A 21,990-nucleotide genomic window follows, 5' to 3' on the forward strand; every position below is an offset into this window, starting at 1 on the left:
CTGATCCACTGTGCAGACTGATCAAATCTGCCACCAGTTCGGACTGGCCTTGGGTGCCAAGGTAAAGCGTGGCAAGAGCGAGGCCACCATGTTCTTTGGGAACTGGGCTGACCAATCACTTGTCCCCTTCACCGTCCAGTCAGGCAGCCTGAAGGTGGTGGGGATATGATTTGAAGGGACTAATGCATGTGTTAGAAACTGAAAAGCGTGAGTAGCTAGAGTGAAACAAAAACTGGGTATGTGGGAGCGACGATCCCAAAGTCGTCTGCACGTGACGTCATGGAGGCCTGTGAGAAAAGGAGATGGGGGATCCTGTCCGATGCTTTCCTGAGCAGAATGTTAAAGTCATTTGGCAGAACGCCTGATCACCAGAACTTTCAAACAAGCACCAAGAGACCTAGCTTGGCTGGTGGAGAGAAAGACCCTTCCTGTGCGCCAGGAGTCTCACTCCGTCTGCACGATGCCCTCAAGGAGGTCGAGGTGGGGAAGAGACCACTGTCCATCTCCCTATGGAATGTGCCTTTGTAACGAAGGTCTGGAGCGACATGAGATGGTTTTTGTTGAAGTTCATCCCAAGCAGCTCCGTGACGCAGGACTCTGTGCTCTTGGGATTGCTCCCAAGGACGCAGTTCTAGACAAACAGTTGCTGCAGGTCATTAACTCAATGAAAAATGCAGTTTGGTCTGCCCAAGGCCTGTTGGTCTTCCAGGGCAAAGAATTGACCCTGGCCGAGTGTTGCAGACAGGCCTAAGTGCTGAGGGAAACTCAAGCCTGGGGCAGCCAAGAGACGCAATGGGGAAGGTCGCTGTCTAAGACCTTTCAGCCATAGTGAACCGAGGGGAATTGTACAGAACCCCCCTCAGGCCATGTGACTCACATTGAATGTATACAGTGAATATTACATGTATCACAATTGTCTTGAAGCCCCTCAGAGTGCAAGTTGATCTAGGTAGACCACCTGAATACCATTGCTCTTTCTGTAATGAACATTTTGAAATGTCTGTAATGTTCTTTTGATTGTATTGAAGCACCTCAAGAGTGCAACATGGTTATATAGAAAACTTGAATATCATTGCACTCTCTCTTTGGCCATTTTGAAATGTTTGTAATGTTCTTTCAGATATAAATATATTTTTGCAAGTTATATAGCAGTGTTGCATCTTAGTACTGTAGCCGCATCTCTGGGAAAAATGGCTGTGTTTAATGGTCGTACACACTTGGGGATCATCTGACTCTCCAGCTTGGATTTTTAGCTATTTATAGCAGTATTTAAATCTCTAGAGTTTCTTCCTGGCTTGCAGAACACTCCCAACTATTGTTTGTTCATTAAAGCATCAGCAGTCAGTAGTTCGCTTCCATGTAATTCTCTCCCGAAGCAAAAGATTTTACGGTGTGCGGTGCATCGCATGTTCCAAGTTCCTGGGTAACTGCCGTCTAATTCGTTTCTGTCAAAATTGAATCTTGCTTTTGGGATGTCTGAAGGACATTTTGCATCTTTAACCCTTTGAAGTTATTTAGTTCTCTATTCGAGATACTTGACTGTTCTCTTTGGAGGGAGATTAATCTAGGGAACTCGCTACCAGAGGAAGTCAATTTGTTCTTCGTTAGGCTGAAATCGCAACCTGAATCTTTATTTCTCCCTGCAATCAGTGCTTTAGCAAAGTTATCCTTTAATCTCATTTACAACTTCAGGTAGGGCAGATGCAGCAGCAGCATCAGCAGCTGTTTACACCACAGAATCAGGCCAGTCTGTTCATGTCTCTGTTGACGTTTGCTACGACAGCAATCTGCCCTGCTCCTTTTGTCCCCTGTATCGTTCTCCAAATATTTATCCAATTTTCCCTTTAAAGATGACTTGGTCTCTCTACCTGCTGCCTGTAACGAAGCATCCCACGCCGTGACAAACCTCTGCGTGAGACGGCAGTAACTTGCATTCGTAAAAAAAATGTTTATGCCGCAAGTGGTGAGAGTTTGCAATGAATTGCCTGAGGGTGTAGTGGAGGCATATCCAATCATGGTTTTTCCGAAGAGAATTGGATAATTAGCTGTCGAGAAAGGATTTGCGGGGCTGGGGGGGTGGGGGGGGGAATGTGGGACTATCTGAGTCGCCCTTGCAGACAGTGGGCATAGACACGAAAAGCAGAATGGTCTCCTTCTGTGATGTAACCATTTCTATGAATAAACATTTTTTTTAATGTAGTAAAATGTCACCTAGTTCTTCATTGGACTGTAACCAGATAGAAACAGGCTCCGAGCTGGGTTTCTACGAGGGGTAATGTGAAACTGGGTCGAAGAGGGAGGTGGAAGGGTTTAGGGCACCAGAACATTGGTGGCCAGTGGAGCAGCCAGGCCACCCCTGTCTCTGGGGACAGGGAACAAAACTCCACGGGGGGCACGCTGGGGCAGTGGTTAGCACGTCTGCCTCACAGCTCCAGGGACCCGGGTTCAATTCTGGCCTCGGGTCACTGTGCGGAGTCTGCACGTTCTCCCCGTCTCTGCGTGGGTTTCCTCCCACAGTCCAAAGATCTGCAGGTTAGATGGATTGGCCATGATAAATTGCCCCTCCGTGTCCAAAAAGAAGATGGGGTTGCGGGGGTAGGGTGGAGGAGTGGGCTTAAGTAGGGTGCCCTTTCAAAGGGCCGGTGCAGACTCGATGGGCCTAATGGCCTCCTCTTGCACTGTAAATTCCACGATGCTACGATAGGTGCCGCTTTGCGAGCTGGAGGTAGAGCTGTTATCTGTTACAGGTAGTTGACTTTCTCCTTTACACTGTAATTCAGGCAGCCTCAGAAGACCGTGATCGGTTGATGTTTGCTTCTCATAGCTCAGCATGTCATCTGAGCTGCTGCATTGAATTACAAGGTGACCTCGCTGGCTGGCTGTGGTCTGTGTAACTGGGGCCGGTTTGCTTCATTTCCATAGCAATTAGATTTTCATCTTCATATTTTAACTTTTTATTCAATGCTGGCAGCTTATTTTTAAAGAGATTGTCAGGGTGATAGGGTTGTCAAAATGTGTATACTCCTTGTATTAGTTCAGATTAAGCAGAAACCTCCACCGTTGATGGCAGTGCTTTTAGCTGTAGAGGCACTTAGCTTTTGAATGCCGTCCCTAAACCGTCCTTAAAAGTTGCCTCTCTAAGTAACCACATCTTATGACATTTCCTCCTTTGGGTTTGCCATCCCTCTTTGTGTTGCAGGATTCCGGTAGGATGCCCAGGGGCACCTTTGTCCATGTTAGAGATCCTAACCCAGGTTCGATTCCCGGCTTGGGTCACTGTCTGTGCGGAGTCTGCACGTTCTCCCCGTGACTGTGAGTTTCCCTCCAGGTGCTCCAGTTCCCTCCCACAAGTCCCGGAAGATGTGCAGGTTAGGTGAATTGGGCATTCTGAATTCTCCCTCTCTGTACCCGAACAGGCGCCTGAATGTGACGACTAGGGGATTTTCACAGTAACTTCATTGCAGTGTTAATGTAAGCCTACTTGTGACAATAAATTATTATATTATTTACTTACAAATTGTGCTACTTTCAACCAGGTGTTACAATGGAAGCATCAATCCAGTCTGATGTTTTAGCGTCAAATAGGGTTTAGTGTGAGACACTTCCACATAGCTGCACGAAGAGTTCCCACTCCCAAAGTATTCCAGCTATCAGTATTTATAGGATAATCAGTGTCACATGTTTAACTAGCAAGTCACTTGCCATACACAACAATTAATGGTACATTGACAGATTATAGTTATAACATTGTACTTCTTTAGTAGCATAATAATCACTACCAGTTGGCACTTTTACTAGAAATGTCTTCGACAGCACTTTCCAAATGCCCTGACCTCTACCACAGAAGGACAAGGACAGTAGGAACCGAGGGAAGATCACCCCTTCGAGCTATGCACCATCCTGACTTGAAAATGTATCGCTGTTCCTATCTGACAGCAGTAAACCCCATTGATTGCAGTAGTTCAAGATGGTGCTCGCCGTCACCTTTCCCAGGGAATTTGGGGATTGGTGATGAATGTTAGTGATGCCCACCTCCTGTGAACAAATTAAAAAATAGATTTTTATGCTGTGCTCTGGGTAGAAATAGCATTTTTTTTTTCTGAGCATTTCCCTGCATCCCCTGCTCATTCCTTTATTGTACATTCCTTTCTCGTGATTACAAATGCTAAAGGTTGCAACAATTCTCCCTGATAACTTGTGTTTCTTTTTCTTAACAGCATGTAAGGTCTGTTCTGTACCAAGTCATATCCTGAATCCCCAACTCTGGGGCTGAGGATGCCTGATGGAATAGTGGGAAGTGAACCTCACTCTACCTTGTCCAAGGTACTTGTCTCTTAATGATTTTCAGTTAACACTACGCATCGTTTAAGTAACATTATTCAGTCTAACTTACTGTAATTAACTAGAGCAGTGCCCTCAAATGGCTCTGTGACTAAATGTATCACCTGGTATGAGACTGAGATCTAACATGATCTCGTGGGCTGCACGGTAGCACAGTGATTGGCACTGTGGCTTGACAGCGCCAGAGCCCCCGGTTCGATTCCCCGCTGGGTCACTGTCTGTGCGGAGTCTACATGTTCTCCCCGTGTCAGCATGGGTTTCCTGCGGGTGCTCCGGTTTCCTCCCACAGTCCAAAGACGTGCAGGTTAGGTGGATTGGCCATGCTAAATTGCCCTTAGTGTCCAAAAAAGGTTAGGAGGGGTTATTGGGTTACGGGGATAGGGTGGCAGTGAGGGCTTAAGTGGATCGGTGCAGACTCAATGGGCCGAATGGCCTCCTTCTGCACTGTATGTTCTATGACAAGAGAGTCACAGATCCCATAATCAATCTGGGCTGTTACCTGATCTCCGTCAGTGTATTGGTATGGAAGTGCAGTGCTAATAGAGAAAACAGGAGCTCCATGTCGTACTGTGGCCATTTTTGAATTCAGTTTGGTATCAGTAAAAGTGCTGTCAGACAGTATAAAAATCTAACTGGCTCAGTCATGTCCTTTGGGGGAAGGAAGCCTGCTGACCTGTCTGGTCTGACCTTCTTGTGACTCCGGTCCTACACCAATTTATTTTTAAAATTTACAGTACCCAATTATTTATTTCCAATTTAATGGGCAATTTAGCATGGCCAATCCACCTTCCTTCTATTTTGTTGGTGGACCTCAAAAAGAATGTCCAATCTACTTACCCTGTGCATATTTGGGTTGTGGGGGTGAGACCCACGCAGACACGGGGATAATGTGCAAACTCCATATGGACAGTGACCTGGGGCCGGGATCGAACCCGGGTCCTCGGCGCCATGAGGCAGCAGTGCTAACCACTGCGAAGCCGTGCCATCCCGGTCCCACACCAATTTTGACTTTTAACTGACCTCTTGAGGTAATCTAGCAAACACATGTATTAAACCAATTGTATCAATGGGTAAGAAATGCCAACGATGCCCGCATCCAGCAACGTTCCCCAACTTTTAAATGAGTACAAGGAAACCTGGGAAGAAGTTGGGAAAATTCATTTGCGCACAGATCGATACTGCTCGGAATAAAAACAGAAAATGCTGGAAAAACTCAGCAGGTCTGGCAGCATCTGAGCTCTGAAGAAGAGTGGACGTTAACTCTGTTTCCTCTCTCCCAGATGCTGCCAGACTTACTGAGTTTTTCCGACATTTTCTGTTTTGATTTCAAGTTTCAGGCATCCACGGCATTTTGCTTTCATATCAATACTGTTAGGGATGCTTTGCATGGAGCTGTGAGTTAGCTTTTCCTCTTCTCAGCTCCAGGGTACTGAGGGTGGGTGTAAGGCCCCTGGGATGAGAGAGAGAGAGAGGGGGGGGGGCGTTCCCTGGAATGAGGAGGCTGCCCTGTGATAAGAGGCTGAGTAAACTGAGTCGATATTCTCTGGAGTTTAGAAGAATGACAGGTGATCTCATTGAAACCGACAAGATTCTGAAAGGGTCTGATAGGGTGGGCGCAGACAGATTGTTTCCGCTAGTTGGGGAATCTAAAACACGGGGGGTGGGGCAAGGTTGGTACACAGTCTCTGGATAAGGGAGCAATCATTTAGGACTGAGATGAGAAGAAATTACTTTACTCAAAGAGTTGTGAATCTTTGAAATTCTCTACCCCAGAGAGTTGTTGATGCTCCATTGTTCACTGTATATCAGGCTGGGACAGACTGATTTTTGGTCTCTCCTGGAATTGAGGTGTTGCTAACTTTTAGTTGGTTCAATTGGCTCTGTTTTATAACCTTTGCTCTCGAGTCGCCAGGTATCTTTATGATACCGCCACGAGGTTCAAGTTCAAGAAATGATCAATAACTCAACACACCAATTAGTAAGATTCAAATCAAAGCACATTTATTATACACAGTAAATCGCTACTCATGCATAAATTCTACTTCTAAGCTACTTCTATAACTAACAGGCCTATGCTTAGCTTCGGACTGGCCCACCAGGTCAGGGAAACAAATGGCCTTTCGTTCTGAATCTGAAGATGCGGGATTCAAAGCCGGTATGCGAGCGTTGACTTGAGACTTACTTCAGAGATGTGGCAGCTTGGACCGGTCACTCTCTGGGGTTGCTTCGCGTTGCTGAGTGACCCGGTCAAGAAGAACGATTTGAACTTGGGGGCTTAACTTTATAGTCCCCAGGGGCTTCCCGCCTTTCGGGGCAGACCCTGTACCTGGTTCTAGGTGATTGGACTTCGTTCCAATCGCTTGGTTCGATTTCTCCAATACTGGGGCGGTTCCCTGATCGATGGGCGGTCTTGAGGTGTTCGTTAACCTCTTTTGTGTTGGCTCCTGCTGACTTGGCTTTGTTTATCCCAAATGTTGCGATTGTTCCCGGGGATTGCTCATTAGTATGTAGATGGCTGCTACATTATTATGCTGATGGCCGCTGGTATCGATGCTGTCTGGGCTTTTGCAGAGTTTAATACACAGTAATCTGCACCTGCTGGTTTCTGCCTGTGTTGGCTGAATTTCCCTTCAGTCTTTGCTGTTCTCCATTTTAAATCGGGACTTGGCCAACTCGGGTGGCTACAGAGGTCCAAGATCAACCGTGGTTGTACTGAATGCTGGAGTTGGCAGGATGGGCTGAATGGTATACTCCTCCCGTTTCTTATGTTCTTGGGGCTGTTAGCTGGAAGATTTGTGTTTTTCTTTGGGATGGTGAGGCTTGTGTGGTAATGTGTTTCGTACATTAAAACTGTTCTTTGTGAGCTGTGCATGGGTATAATGTCAAGTAAGATCAGGAACATTGTGTAGAAATATTGGCAAAGTGATGAAGGTCAAATAGAGTTGTTACTTGCATCTTCTATGGACGTTTTTGAGCAGTGTCAGTGCACCATCCCAACCAAGTTTGGACTGAATTTTTAAAATATTCATGCCCTTCTTTACTGCTGGCACAGTCAAAATTCTCATCCTTGTTTTCACATCTATTCTTGATCTCGCCCCTCTCTCCACATCTTACCCTCTATAGCCAAATAACTCTGAGATCTCTGCATCCCTCCAGTTTTGTGCATCCCTCCAGTTTTGGCCTCTTGCACACCCCTGTCTTCCTTTGCTCCACCATTGGTGGCCATGCCTTCAGCTGCCTCAACCCTAAGCTCTGGAATTCCATCTGTAAATATTGCCTTTGACCAAGCTTTTGGTCACCTGCCCTAATATCGCATTTTATGGCTCGGCATCAATTTTTGTTTTATAGCACCTGTAGAGAGCCGTGGGATGGGGTTCGATCCTGGTCCCGGGTCACTGCCTGTGTGGAGTTTTCACATTCTACCCATGACTGCATGGGTCTCACCCCCACAACCCAAAGATATGCAGGGTAGGTCCATGGAATAGTGGGAAATTTGGCCAGTTGGATAACGAACTGGCTAACCGATAGAATTCAGAGAGTGGTGGTGGATGGCAAATATTCAGCCTGGATCCCAGTTACCAGTGGCGTACCGCAGGGATCAGTTCTGGGTCCTCTGCTGTTTGTGATTTTCATTAATGACTTGGATGAGGGAGTTGAAGGGTGGGTCAGTAAATTTGCAGACGATACGAAGATTGGTGGAGTTGTGGATAGTAAGGAGGGCTGTTGTCGGCTGCAAAGAGACATAGATAGGATGCAGAGCTGGGCTGAGAAGTGGCAGATGGAGTTTAACCCTGAAAAGTGTGAGGTTGTCCATTTTGGAAGGACAAATATGAATGCGGAATACAGGGTTAACGGTAGAGTTCTTGGCAATGTGGAGGAGCAGAGAGATCTTGGGGTCTATGTTCATACATCTTTGAAAGTTGCCACTCAAGTGGATAGAGTTGTGAAGAAGGCCTATGGTGTGCTTGCGTTCATTAACAGAGGGATTGAATTTAAGAGCCGTGAGATGATGATGCAGCTGTACAAAACTTTGGTAAGGCCACATTTGGAGTACTGTGTACAGTTCTGGTCGCCTCATTTTAGGAAGGATGTGGAAGCTTTGGAAAAGGTGCAAAGAAGATTTACCAGGATGTTGCCTGGAATGGAGAGTAGGTCTTACGAGGAAAGGTTGAGGGTGCTAGGCCTTTTCTCATTAGAACGGAGAAGGATGAGGGGCGAATGGTTTGTTCCCGGGTGGAACAAACCATTACAAGGGGACATAAATTTAAGGTGAAAGGTGGAAGATATAGGAGGGATATCAGAGGTAGGTTCTTTACCCAGAGAGCAGTGGGGGCATGGAATGCACTGCCTGTGGAAGTAGTTGAGTCGGAAACATTAGGGACCTTCAAGCAGCTATTGGATAGGTACATAGATTACGGTAAAATGATATAGTGTAGATTTATTTGTTCTTAAGGGCAGCACGGTAGCATTGTGGATAGCACAATTGCTTCACAGCTCCAGGGTCCCAGGTTCGATTCCGGCTTGGGTCACTGTCTGTGCGGAGTCTGCATATCCTCTCCGTGTGTGCGTCGGTTTCCTCCGGGTGCTCCGGTTTCCTCCCACAGTCCAAAGATGTGCGGGTTAGGTGAATTGGCCAATGATAAATTGCCCTTAATGTCCAAATTGCCCTTGGTGTTGGGTGGAGGTGTTGAGTTTGGGTAGGGTGCTCTTTCCAAGAGCCGGTGCAGACTCAAAGGGCCGAATGGCCTCCTTCTGCACTGTAAATTCAATGATAATCTATGATTAATCTAGGACAAAGGTTCGGCACAACATCGTGGGCCGAAGGGCCTGTTCTGTGCTGTATTTTTCTATGTTCTATGCTCTATGTAGGTGAATTGGCCACGCTAAATTGCCACTTAATTGGTAAAAAAAAAAAGAATTGGGTACTCTAAATTTATATTTAAAAAAAAAAGAGAGCCTTGGGATGCTTTACTAAGTTATTGTATGCCACTTGGGTCATGATTCATGTTGAAGAAAGGGCAGCACGGTGGTGCAGTGGTTAGCATTGCTGCCACACTGCACAGAGGTCCCAGGTTCGATCCCAGCTCTGGGTCACTGTCCGTGTAGAGTTTGCACGTTCTCCCTGTGTTTGTGTGGGTTTCCTCCGGGTGCTCCGGTTTCCTCCCACAGTCCAAAGATGTGCAGGTTAGGTGGATTGGCCATGATAAATTGACCTTAGTGTTCAAAATTGCCCTTCGTGTTGCGTGGGGTTATTGGGTTATGGGGATCGGGTGGAGGTGTTGACCTTGGGTAGGGTGCTCTTTCCAAGAGCCGGTGCGGTCTCGATGGGCCGAATGGCCTCCTTCTGCACTGTAAATTCTATGTTAACCCAAAGATATGTAGGGTAGGTGGATTGGCCACACTAAATTGCCGCTTAATTGGAAAAAATGAATTGGGTACTCTAAATTTATTAAAAGAAAGATTTTTTTTTAAAAATGTATTTTATTACAACATGTAGCAAAACAGGTTACAGCGAACAAATGCCCTGGGAAACATGCTTCCCGACGATCAACTATACAGTCAGTACAGATTTTTTTCTCTTTTTCATCCCCCCCCTCCGTGACGAACAGCCCCTCAAACACGGTCACAAACAACCCCCACCTTTCCTCAAACCTCCCTGAAGAGCCCCTTAACTCATACTTTATTTTCTCTAATAGCAGGAAGTCGTACAGGTCACCCAACGAAGCCGCTACCCCCGGTGGTGATGCCGACCGCCACTCCAGCAAAATTCGCCGCCGTGCAATCAGAGAGGCGAAGGCCATGACATCGGCCTTCCTCCTCTCCATGAGCTCCGGCTTCTCTGAGACGCCATATATTACCACCAAACGGTCCGGATCCTCCACCTGGCTAAGACTGCGAACACTCCCGCCCAGAATCTTCCCAATTTTTCGCAATCTCAAAACGTGTGTGTGTGATTTACTGGCCCCCGCCCACACATCTCACACTCATCTGCTACCCCTGAAAGAACCCACGCATTCTCTTTTTAAAAAAATTTAGAATACCCAATTCATTTTTTCCAATTAAGGTAGCAATTTAGCGTGGCCAATCCACCTAGCCTGCACATCTTTGGGTTGTGGGGGTGAAACCCACGCAAACACGGGGAGAATGTGCAAACGCCACACAGACAGTGACCCAGAGCCGGGATCGAACCTGGGATCTCAGCGCCGTGGGGCAGCAGGGCTAAACCACTGTGCCACCATGCTGCCCTAGAACCCACTCATTCTCGCCCGAGTCATATGCACCCTGTGCACCACTTTAAACTGTATCAGGCTCATCCTTGCACATAAAAGAAAGATTAATGTTGCTGTGTAGTGAACATATAGCAGCTTGACTAGGTACCAGGTTTAAATCTGAAAATACTTTGGGAGGATGCGATGATAACGTGGAGAAATATTCTTCTCTGACTCTGTTAGCTTTGGGGAGGGCACACTGGACTGCAGTACGCTCTGCATTGTTCCTGTTTGGGCAGTACTCCTGTTGAAGTACGGCTATTTTGTGTTGGCTGCTGCTTTATTTTCTGGAGAAGTTAGATGGGTGTTACAATCCCAGTTGGTCTTGTATCTGGATGGGAAGATCCCAGAATTGAACCCTGGCTCAAAAGGCCATAACATTTATTTTTAAAAATAAAATGTTGTGGAACAGAGTCAAAGGATTGCTAATTAGTTTTAATCACAAGAAGAAAAAACATTTATTAAACATGCAACAATTGGATTATGATACAATATTTCTTTACTTCCCCCATTTCTTTACAATTGCACACTGATTTTAAGATTAACATTGATAATAAAGTACATTTTAAGCTACAATCGTCCCATTAACAACAAAGCCCCTCTTAAGCACACAAGGTGATTGTGGTAAGACACATCCTCTCTGAACCCAAGTGAATGTCTGTGTATTTCTCCTCACAATCCCCCCAGATGATTCTTATACCGTGAGCCACCCTGCCTCACTGAACTCCGGCTTCCACGCAAGTGATTTCAAATTATGCTTTCAAAAGTTATTTTCAAATCTTCTTTGAAATTATGCTTTCCCACCGCTGCTTCCATCAAGGTTTCACTTTCAGGTTTTACACCTCTCCCTTCAGGTTTCCTTTGTCTTAAAAATTTTTTTTTTTTTTAAAGTATCCAATTCATTTAGCCAATTAAGGGGCAATTTAGCATGGCCAACCCACCTCGCCTGCACATCTTTCGGGTTGCGGGAGCAAAACCCACGCAAACACGGGGAGAATGTGTAAACTGCACGCGGACAGTGACCCAGAGCCGGGATCGAACCTGGGACCTCGGTGCCGTGAGGCAGCAGTGCTAACCACTACGCCGCCGTGCTGCCCTCGGTTTCCTTTGTCTTACAGACTTGTACACAAACTCCCGAGGTCTAGCCACTGAATTTCACAATTATTCCAAATAATATCTCCCAAATTGTAGTAATTTCTCACTAACCTTAACACTACTGCAGACTTCTTTCTGGCCTCTCATGATCCAATTTCAACTTGTTGTGACTTTACTGAACAGTAATCTGTTCTGGGATTTCCAGTTTCCTCTATTCCATTAACTGGAGACTTCTTGGAAACTTCTCTTCATTTTCCTAATATTCTTGGACTTTAAGTTTCTGGCATCTGTTTTCTTAACTATTACTCTATAGTATATATTTTCTTCTAGGAAGGCTGAGAGATGTCCCCTCTTTAGCCTTCTAAAACAAACTGCTTCTAGCAGTGCGGTGAGAGCTGTCTTCTCTTTCACTACCTATCTCCAACTGCAATCAAATTAGCTAAACTAAGACTTAAAAGCTTATCTGCCTTACAAGGCCCCAGTTGCTAAGCAACCACTATTGGTTTATTTAGTTCATGCCGTGGCCCTCTCCAAGCACAATAGAATCACAGTGGGAAATGAAAACAACCCCCACACGTACAGACACGTTTGTCCAGCAGGAATCTAACTATAGGATTTACCCTTCCAGGCACAGAAATATTAAATTAAATCTATTTAAAACTATATCTACTTTTTTTTATTTTTTATTTAAAATTTTTGTTTTTATTTATTAAAGGGCAACTTAGCACGGCCTATCCACCTATCCTGCACATAGCACATAGAACATACAGTGCAGAAGGAGGCCAATCGGCCCATCGAGTCTGCACCGACCCACTTAAGCCCTCACTTCCACCCTATCCCCGTAACCTAATAACCCCTCCTAGCATTTTTGGACAAAGGACAATTTAGCATGGCCAATCCACCTAACCTGCACGTCTTTGGACTGTGGGAGGAAACTGGAGCACCCGGAGGGAACCCACGCACACACGGGGAGGACGTGCAGACTCCGCACAGACCGTGACCCAGCAGGGAATCGAACCTGGGACCCTGGCGCTGTGAAGCCACAGTGCTATCCACTTGTGCTACCATGCTGCCCTAAACGTTTTGGGTTGTGGGGGGTGAGACCTACGCAGACACGGGGAGAATGTGCAAACACCACACGGACAGTGGGCCGGGATCAAACCCAGGTCCCTGGCGTCATGAGGCAGCAGTGCTAACCACTGTGCCGCCGTGCTGCCCTTATTTTATTTCCAATGTTTATCAATACAAGTATAAATCCCTTAAAACTACTTTTATTTTCCTAACATAGGGAATTAGCACTCTCCGGTTTGCCTAGGCTTTTCCCATCTGTACTCAATATTGTATTGAATGTCGAAATCACCTCGCTCAAATTCCATTTAAACCTGGCTCTCTGTTTGATTATTTTAAACATCCTACATGGAATTTGTTTGGGGGTGCCTCATTTTCCGAGAGTAACATGGAGTAACAAATGAAAAGAAGAGATTTGAGATTTGAATCCTCTGAAAGTGTAAGTATGGGTTGCTAGATCCATTTAAAAAGGTCAACATTGGCTCAAGGAGAGGCATTAATAAATATGAACATAGCATTGGGTTAGTTTGTTAGGCTATATGCCAATTTTTAAATATACAAATAATCTCCATTGAGTTCAAACTGTCTTGGCATGCTTGTGTCTTGAGCAGAGAAATAAAACTCGCTTTTGCTCTCGGTTAAGACAAAACCATCACTCTTTTCAGTCTCAACAAATTGAGAAGGAAAGCTTAAAATCTTTATAGGGCTCTAGTCACTTGCATCCTAGCAACCTTTGATTTGTTATGGGCGTGGGGTGTGGTAGGAGTTTCTCAATTTCCTATCTAACCTGTTGATTTTGTCTTGATTCTGATACAGGCTACTCTCGAATCTGGGAGACCATTAACCTTATTAAGCATTTCTTGCTAGCAAAATAAGTCTCTTGCCAAGTGTCATTCTTTTTTTTTTTGTAAATTTAGAGTACCCAATTATTTCCACTTAAGGGGCAATTTAGCGTGGCCAACCCACCCACCCTGCACATCTTTGGGTTGTGGGGGTGAGACCCACGCAGACACTGGGAGAATGTGCAAACTCCACACGGGCAGTGACCCGGGGCCAGGATTGAACCCGGGTCCTCGGCACCGTGAGGCAGCAGTGCTAACCACTGCGCCACCGTGCCGTCCCGCTATGTGTCATTCTTGCTCTGAAACATTCTGGGAATTAACAACTTTGACCATTTTATTATCTCGAGAAAAGTACAAGCTATCGCATTTATAATTAAAACTGAACCTTGATCGCATGTAATGAAACCAAATCCTAATCCCACATCTTCATGTATATGCGAACAGGATATCTTCTAATAGTTACAGTAATCCTTATAGGTGGGACAATAAAGCCATGGAGAGTGTACAGGATAGGTTCACTATTATGATGCCCAGAATGGGATACTGAAGAGTGATGTGACACAGTAATATGGTTGTATCTGCAATGGAGGAAGGTGCAGGTTTGCGGGTCAGCAAGGCTAGCTCTGCATGTTCGAACAAAACCAACACGGATGCAATGAGTTGAGTGCCTCCTTCTGTGCTGTTAATGACTATGGGTCCTAGTGGATAAGTGGGGAATTGCAGGCATGGACGGACACTGTTGGGACTATTTCATTGTTGTTTCAGTTTCTTTTTGAATATGTTTTTCTCCCTTCTTTCCTGTTGTTCTCGATGCCTACCTACTCTTGCTGGGAGGATTAGAAAGCTGCTCTGCGATTTCTGCCGATGCCTCTCGGAGGGGAGGGAAAGGGGGAAATAACTGCTCCGAGGTAAAACACTGCAGTCCTGAGTGAGCTATCATCTCTTTTCTTCACCCCCACCCGTGTAACCCCTACAGAGGATTGTGAGATTTTTTTCCTGAGCAAGGAGTCAGACACCCAAAGCTTCATATCTTTTTGGCAATTGTGTTTTTTGTTTTGCTGCTCACTGTGTCACCTTATTTTTAATCGTGGCTTTTTATTAATCTAGAAGGAACAAGTGTTTAGAGCACTGAGACTAGGGCCGCAGCTTTGATCGGAACCGCGCAGTAACTGGGAACTGCCGACCCACTGCCATTGGAAGGAAGCAGCAGAGTAAGGCTGGGCCACATTTGTTGGGATCGTGGCTTCTGTCTTTTCCCACGCCCCCCCACCCCCACTAATCGCACCCTACCCCTCTCGGGGGGGCCTCAACACTGAATTTCAAAATGCACTGAGAAGTGTCGGAAACTTCCCTCCCAACCTCCTCTGCTCGTTGCCCTTGCTAACTGACTGCACAAAATCCTCGGTGAGCAGGTATTTGCCTTGTGGACGTACAGCAGCAATTCACCTTAATGCACTATGTCGTTGAGGAGAACAGATGGGGCATCCATTATCCAAGCCTTGGCGATGACTGTGGCTGAGATTCCAGTATTCCTGTACTCTACATTTGGGCAGGTATGTTGACAGCCAGTGGGGTGGCTTTCATTTTCAACTCGTTTTTGTTTGTGGGGAGTTAGATGGACGATGGAAGAAGTCTGCTTCTGCATGCCCATTCGTGGTTGACTGCTGTACTGTACGTGGTTTTCAAAGTAGGTACGCCAAGTCAATTCAATTTTCCGACTTTTAAAGAATCACAAAATTGCAATTTTAGAAAGAAAATTCTGAAAGGAATGTTGCAGCCGGCTTTCTTTATAAAAAAAAAAAAAAAAAAAAAAAAATCCTGCATCATGTTTTGGGCATGTCCGAAGTTTAGGGGGTTCTGGCAGGGATTTGCAGATGCCATGTCCACGGTACTAAAAATAAGGGTGGGGCAGCGCGGTGGCGCACTGGGTTAGCCTTGCGGCCTCACGGTGCCGAGGACCCAGGTTCGATCCCGGCTCTGGGTCACTGTCCGTGTGGAGTTTGCACATTCTCCCCGTGTCTGCATGGGTTTTGCCCCCACAACCCAAAGATGTGCAGGGTAGGTGGATTCGCCACGCAATTGTCCCGTAATTGGGACAATGTATTGTGTACTCTAAATTTAAAAATAAATAAATAAATAACTGAAAACAAGTGTGGCGATCTTTGGAGTGTCGGAAGACCCGGGAGTTCAGGGGGCGAGAGAGGCTGACATTTTGGCCTTTGCCTCCCTGGTAGCCCGGAGACGGATCTTATTGGCGTGGAGGGACTCGAAGCCCCCGAAAGCAGGGGTGTGGGTTAGTCACATGGCCGGGTTTCTCAGGCTTGAGAAAATCAAGTTCGCCCTGAGAGGATCGATGTTAGGGTTCGTCCGGAGGTGGCAGCCGTTTATTGACTTCTTCGGGGAAAACTAAACTGTCAGCAGATACGATAAGGGGGGGGGGGGTAGTTTAGGCGTGATCAGCGAGTGGAGGAGGAGGGACTGGGGAACTGTGTGTGTATAAGCCATGATGGCTGGGTATGGTTGTTGGTTTGCGGGGGGGGGGGGGGGGGGGGGGTTATTTACTGAGTTATGTTTACACTTGAAATTGTGATTATAAAATCACAAATGCCTTAATAAAATGTTTTATAACAAAAAAAAATCCTGCATGTTGTTTTGTCCCCTGGGGTCACTTGTCTGTCAGTAGTTTTGTCCCAAAACTGATACCTGAAAACATTAGAGCTATTTTACTCTTTAAAAAAAAACCATTTAGACTGCCCAATTAATTTTTTCCAATTAAGGTGCAATTTAGCGTGGCCAATCCAACTACCCTGCACATATTTGGGTTGTGGGGGCGAAACCCACACAAACACTAGGAGAATGAATATTTTGGGGGGCAGCACAATAGCATTGTGGATAGCACAATTGCTTCACAGCTCCAGGGTCCCAGGTTCGATTCCAGCTTGGGTCACTGTCTGTGCGGAGTCTGCATATCCTCTCCGTGTGTGCGTCGGTTTCCTCCGGGTGCTCCGGTTTCCTCCCACAGCCCAAAGATGTGCAGGTTAGGTGGATTGGCCATGATAAATTGCCCTTAGTGTCCAAAATTGCCCTTAGTGTTGGGTGGGGTAACTGGGCTATGGGGATAGGGTGGAGGTGTTGACCTTGGGTAGGGTGCTCTTTCTAAGAGCCGGTGCAGACTCGATGGGACGAATAGCCTCCTTCTACACTGTAAATTCTATGATAATGTGCAAACTCCACACGGACAGTGACCCAGAGCCGGGATTGAACCCAGGTCCTCGGTTAGGGCACTGCCACCTTGCCGCCAGAGTTTTTTATTCTGAACAAATGTATGTTTGTCACTCATGACTTGGATGGTTAGACCATTCACTGTTTCTCCGATCCTCCGGTGCATCTCCTGTTGACAAAGTATCACCATTCAGTCAGATGTAACAATCTCACCCCATTCCAGACACTAGGTTGTCGCTCCAGGGCAATTATAAGGGAACGCTGCGCTGTCAAAAGTGCTGTCTTTCAAGAAAGACGTGAAACTGAGGCTGCATTTGCCCTATCAGGCAGATATAAAAGATCCCAAGGACTAATGGAAGAAGAGCAAGCGGTTCTGTCCCGAGTCCCAAACATTACCACCAAAATACAAATTATCTGATCGTTATCTCACTCCTGTTTTGTGGCGTTTTACACATAACAGTAGTGACTACATTTCAAAAATGCTAAATTGACTGTGGAAGTCTTTGAGATGCCTCAAGGCCATAAGAAATACTATCTAAATGAAAGCTCTGTAGAGGGCTTGAGGGTGGATCCATGTGCCTCGCAATGGCTGCAGTGCAAAAGCGGCTGACTGGAGTTGGTTGCTGCCACTGGTGTGTAGGCTTCTTACTTTTCTCTTTCTATGCTCGCCCTCCATGAGTGTTTGTTCAGTTCAATGCCTCTCACATGGGAAACAAATGCTTGAGGATAAATCTGTTGATCTTTCCAATTGTTCATTTTTAAAATTAATTTAGAGTACCCAATTATTTTTTCCAATTAAGGGGCAATTTAACGTGGCCAATCCACCTAGCCTGCACATCTTTTGGGTTGTGGGGGCGAAACCCACGCAGACACGGGGAGAATGTGCAAACTCCACACGGACAGTGACCCAGAGCCGGGATCGAACCTGGAACCTCAGCGCCGTGAGGCTGCCCCCTATTGTTCATTCTGTACATGAGTGGGATGTTAATCTGCAATCTTTATTTTTAAAGCTTTTCTCCATTTTGTTTCGTTCTTTGCCACCTATTTCCTCCCTCCTGACTTTCGCTCTGTGATGGGGTTTGTTTCCATGTTGGTTTCTGGCCTCTTGTGTAAGCAGCTGTTTGTGAGCGTGGACAGAGTATTGGCAGTTGTTTGACCACAAGTACACTTCCATCTATTGTATCGCAAGCAAGAGTGGGATTCCAGGTCAACTTTCTCTCTCTACAGCTAATTACAATACCCCTGCCATCGCCCCCAGCTAAGAGTCCTGACCCAACACAGCCGAGGATTGCTCAAATAACTATTTGTGTCTGCAGTGATTTACTAGTTCTGGAAAATGAGACAGTTTACACTTCCAATATCACTAACTCCGGAGGATGCCAATTTGGCCCATTGTATTTATGCTTTTATTTTTATTAACCAATTCTTAGTCGTTTATGGTGCCATCTTACCCATGTAATTTACATCAAAGTATTTCCACTGACTGGTGTTGCTGGAGCCTGGGGTTTGCTGATGAAAATAGTTGATGGACTGGGTTATTATCAAATTAGGGTAGGAACTGAGAACAGGAGGGTCTGAATTCTGCAACTCTTTCTGCTCCGACTTTCGATCTTGTACGCTGATTTATATAAAATAAAACATTTGAAGTGAATCAATAACACTTGGCTTACCTACTCCATTACTGTGCATGCTGTGATTTTAATTTCCTGAAATCCTATCCCTGATGTTTTAAGTGGTGTTTCTAAAGATCACCAAAGGAATTGAACTGAAGGTGTTAAAAAGAAAAAATTACAAAGCTTGGCTTATTTCTCTAAATGCATTTCTTTCACTCAATTTCAGAAACTTTTTTTTTTAAAGATTCGTGTTTCAAAATTGGGATTCCTTTCAAAGTCGGACATCAATATAGATTATCCCCCTGACAAGTAGCCTCCTGAAACTCTTGTGTCCAGACTCACGTGGCTGTTTGATGCAGTTGTCGCTTTTGGAAACCTAAGCACGACTCAGCACTTTGGGGAGACAGTTTGGGAAAGATGGAATGTGAAACCCACAGTTTAGATTGAAATGTCACAGCATTTGGTCTCAGTCACTGGAGGGATGCCTCGTATTGAGCTGGCACACTGAAGACCCCGACTGGGTGTAATTTGAGATGCATTGCAGCTCCGTCCTGGATAATCTGGTGTAAAATACCTGAGAACCTCAGACCCCGAAACGTTGCACTCCTTTTACTTCCTTTGTGAATCTTGCATGAATTTTGCATACACTGTAAGAGGCTCGAGGGGCCAACTCCTCCTCATTCATGTGCAAGTGTTTGTATTGGAGGGCTGGTGGAGCTATCCCGGAGCAGGAGTTGGCACTTTAGCGGGAAGAAGGGAAAATGGTACCTTGGGTCGGCCTGTTTCCCCCTGAATCAGAAGGTTGTGGGTCAAAGCCTCACTTCAGAACCATAATCCAGACTGGCACTCCCAGTGTGACGCCGAGGGAGTGCTGCACTGTCAGAGGTGCCATTGCTCGGATGAGATGTTGTGCCCTTTCAGGGCAGCATGGTAGCACAGTGGTTAGCACTATTGCTTCACCGCTCCAGGATCCCAGGTTCGATTCCTGGCCTGGGTCACTGTCTGTGCGGAGTCTGCGCGTTCTCCCCGTGTCTGCGTGAGTTTCCTCCGGGTGCTCCGGTTTCCTCCCACAGTCCAAAGGTGTGCAGGTTAGGTGGATTGGCCACGATAAATTGCCCTTAGTGTCCAAAAAAGGTTAGGTGAGGTCACTGAGTTAGGGGATAGGGTGGAGGTGTGGGTTTAAGTAGGGTGCTCTTTCCAAGGGCCGGTGCAGACTCAATGGGCCGAATGGCCTCCTGCACTGTAAATTCTATGAATTCTATGATTCTATGAATACAAGTGATCCAGTGGCATTATTTGAAGAAGGTCGTGAGAGTTCTCCCTGGTGCACTCTTCATTCATTCACCAAAAACGTTTGGCTGGTCACTCATTTAATTGGTTTGTGGGAGTTTGCTGTACATAAATTGATTGCTTTGACTGCATTTCAAAAATAAGTTAATTGGATGTAAAGAGCTTTGGGATGTGCTGAGTGGGGTGAAAGGTGTTGGAGAATTCCTTTGCATTTCTGTGAAATTGTGCCTGACAGGGGCCTTCAAGGATGGGGGGGAAAACTGGCAAGAAAGTGAAATGAAACTTTGAAATGTCTTTGTTCATCCAACTGGTCCCTGAATTCTCTGTCACAGTATTGGGCATTCACACTTGCCTGGACAATAGCAGGCTTTGTGTAAGGCTTTTGGAATTGTAACTTGAAAACACTTGACTTGTGCAGATGGAAGTTTTGGGGGCAGGTTTCAGGCAGCAAGCCAGAAAATGCAAGGGAGTCTGTACCTGGTAACCCTACAGTCCCTTTGTTCTCCCTTGTCCCGCCCGCCACTCCACCTCTCCTTGGCAGTGAAAATTAGCTCAAGGGCATCACAGTTGAACCTGATACTGTCTGCACTCGAGGAGACCAGGAGTGGGAAACTTGACTGAACGTTTCCTGCCCCTCCATAGAGCAAGGTCCTTGCGGGAAATGCATGCACACTGTGCTGGCCTGATTTAAGATCACTCAAACTCCGATTTGGGGCAGTGCATTTGGAGCTTTCCTGGCCTACGCTTTAGTGTATCCTGCTGGTTAGTGCATTCCGCACTCGAGTCTCTGAGGAACAAGAACAGTTCAGCCTCAACCTTTTTAAAATAAATTTAGAGTGCCCAATTTATTTTTTCCAATTAAGGGGCAGTTTAGCGTGGCCAATCCACCTACCCTGCTCGTCTTTGGGTTGTGGGAGCGAAACCCACGCAGACACGGGGAGAATGTGCAAACTCCACACGGTCAGTGACCCAGAGTCGGGATCGAACCTGGGACCTCGGCGCCGTGAGGCAGCAGTGCTAACCACTGCGCCACCGTGCTGCGCCTCAACTTTTTTTTTGAACCCATTTATGGGATGTGGGCGTTGCTGGCGACACTAATTTACCATCCCTAATTGCTCTTGAGAGGTGGTGGTGAGATGGCTTCTGGAACCGCGGCAGTCCATGTGGTGTAGGTACATCCACCATGCTGTTAGGGAGGAAATTCCAGGATTTTGCCCCAGCGACAGTGCAGGAACGACCGATATATTTTCAAGTCAGGGAGGTGAGTGACTTGGCGGGAACCTCCAGGTGGTGGGGTTCCCTGGTATCTGCTGCTCTTGCCCTTTGAGCTGGTAGCCGTCGTGGATTCGGAAGGTGCCCAAGGAGCCCTGGTGAATTCCTGCAGTTCATCTTGTAGATGGTACGCTCGGCTGCCACTGTTTGTCAGTGGTGGAGGAAAGAGATAGCAATCAAATAGGCTGCTTTGTCCTGGATGGTGTTGAGCTTCTCGAGTGTTGTTGGAGCTGCGCTCATCCAGGCAAGTGGAGAGTATTCCATCACACCCCTGACTTGTGTCTTGGTGGCCAGACTTTAGGGAGTCAGGAGGTGAGTTAGTCGCTGCAGAATTCCTAGCCTTTGACCTGCTCCTGTAGTTACAGTATTTATGTGGCTAGTCCAATTAAGTTTCTGGCCAATGATAACCCCCACATGTTGAACTCTGTGACTGCAACTTATCAGGCACAGTGTCTGTTCTGTGTGTCGTGATCTGTCTCGATTAGAGTGTTAGCTGGGTGCTGGGTGTGCCCACTTGCTTTATAATCTGCCACTGGACTGAATTGAAATAAAACCCATCCTGGGCGGCATGCTGGCGCAGTGGCAGGAGCAGGCCAAAGACTAGGAATTCACCTCCTGACTCCCTAAAGTCTGGCCACCACGGTGGCGCAGCGGTTAGCACTGCTACCTCACGGCGCAGAGGACCTGGGTTTGATCCCGGCCCTGGGTCACTGTCTATGTGGAGTTTGCACATTCTCCCCGTGTCTGCGTGTGTCTCACCCCCACAACCCAAAGATGTGCAGGACAGGTGGATTGGTCACGCTAAATTGCCCCTTAATTGGAAAAATGAATTGGGTACTTTAAATTTAAAAAAAAATAAAATAAAACCCCTCTGTCGAATCTGCTGCTGTCCTTGCAGGAGGTCGAGTTAGCCTCTGTCTTCTGATGACATGTATTTCCTATTCACTTAGGCTGGATGGATCAGCAGGTTAATGGACT

The 21,990-nt window shown here is 46.3% G+C and overlaps 1 protein-coding gene across 4 annotated transcripts in view; it reads left to right on the forward strand.

Annotated features, from left to right (window-relative positions):
• The window catches only part of miga2 (mitoguardin 2), a 96,280-nt gene that overhangs the window by 11,906 nt on the left and 62,384 nt on the right, over nucleotides 1-21,990 (forward strand). For 2 of the 4 annotated variants that reach the window (XM_072488862.1, XM_072488858.1), the window contains exons 2-3: nucleotides 4,218-4,323; nucleotides 14,723-15,168. In XM_072488862.1, the coding sequence (XP_072344963.1) occupies nucleotides 15,073-15,168 (96 nt within the window). In that variant the 5' untranslated portion in view covers nucleotides 4,218-4,323; nucleotides 14,723-15,072. The remainder of the gene's footprint in view (nucleotides 1-4,217; nucleotides 4,324-14,722; nucleotides 15,169-21,990) is intronic. The other 2 variants (XM_072488859.1, XM_072488860.1) reach the window with 1 other exon arrangement.

This window comes from Scyliorhinus torazame, chromosome 22 (assembly GCF_047496885.1).
Source record: "Scyliorhinus torazame isolate Kashiwa2021f chromosome 22, sScyTor2.1, whole genome shotgun sequence".
NCBI classification, from domain to species: domain Eukaryota; kingdom Metazoa; phylum Chordata; class Chondrichthyes; order Carcharhiniformes; family Scyliorhinidae; genus Scyliorhinus; species Scyliorhinus torazame.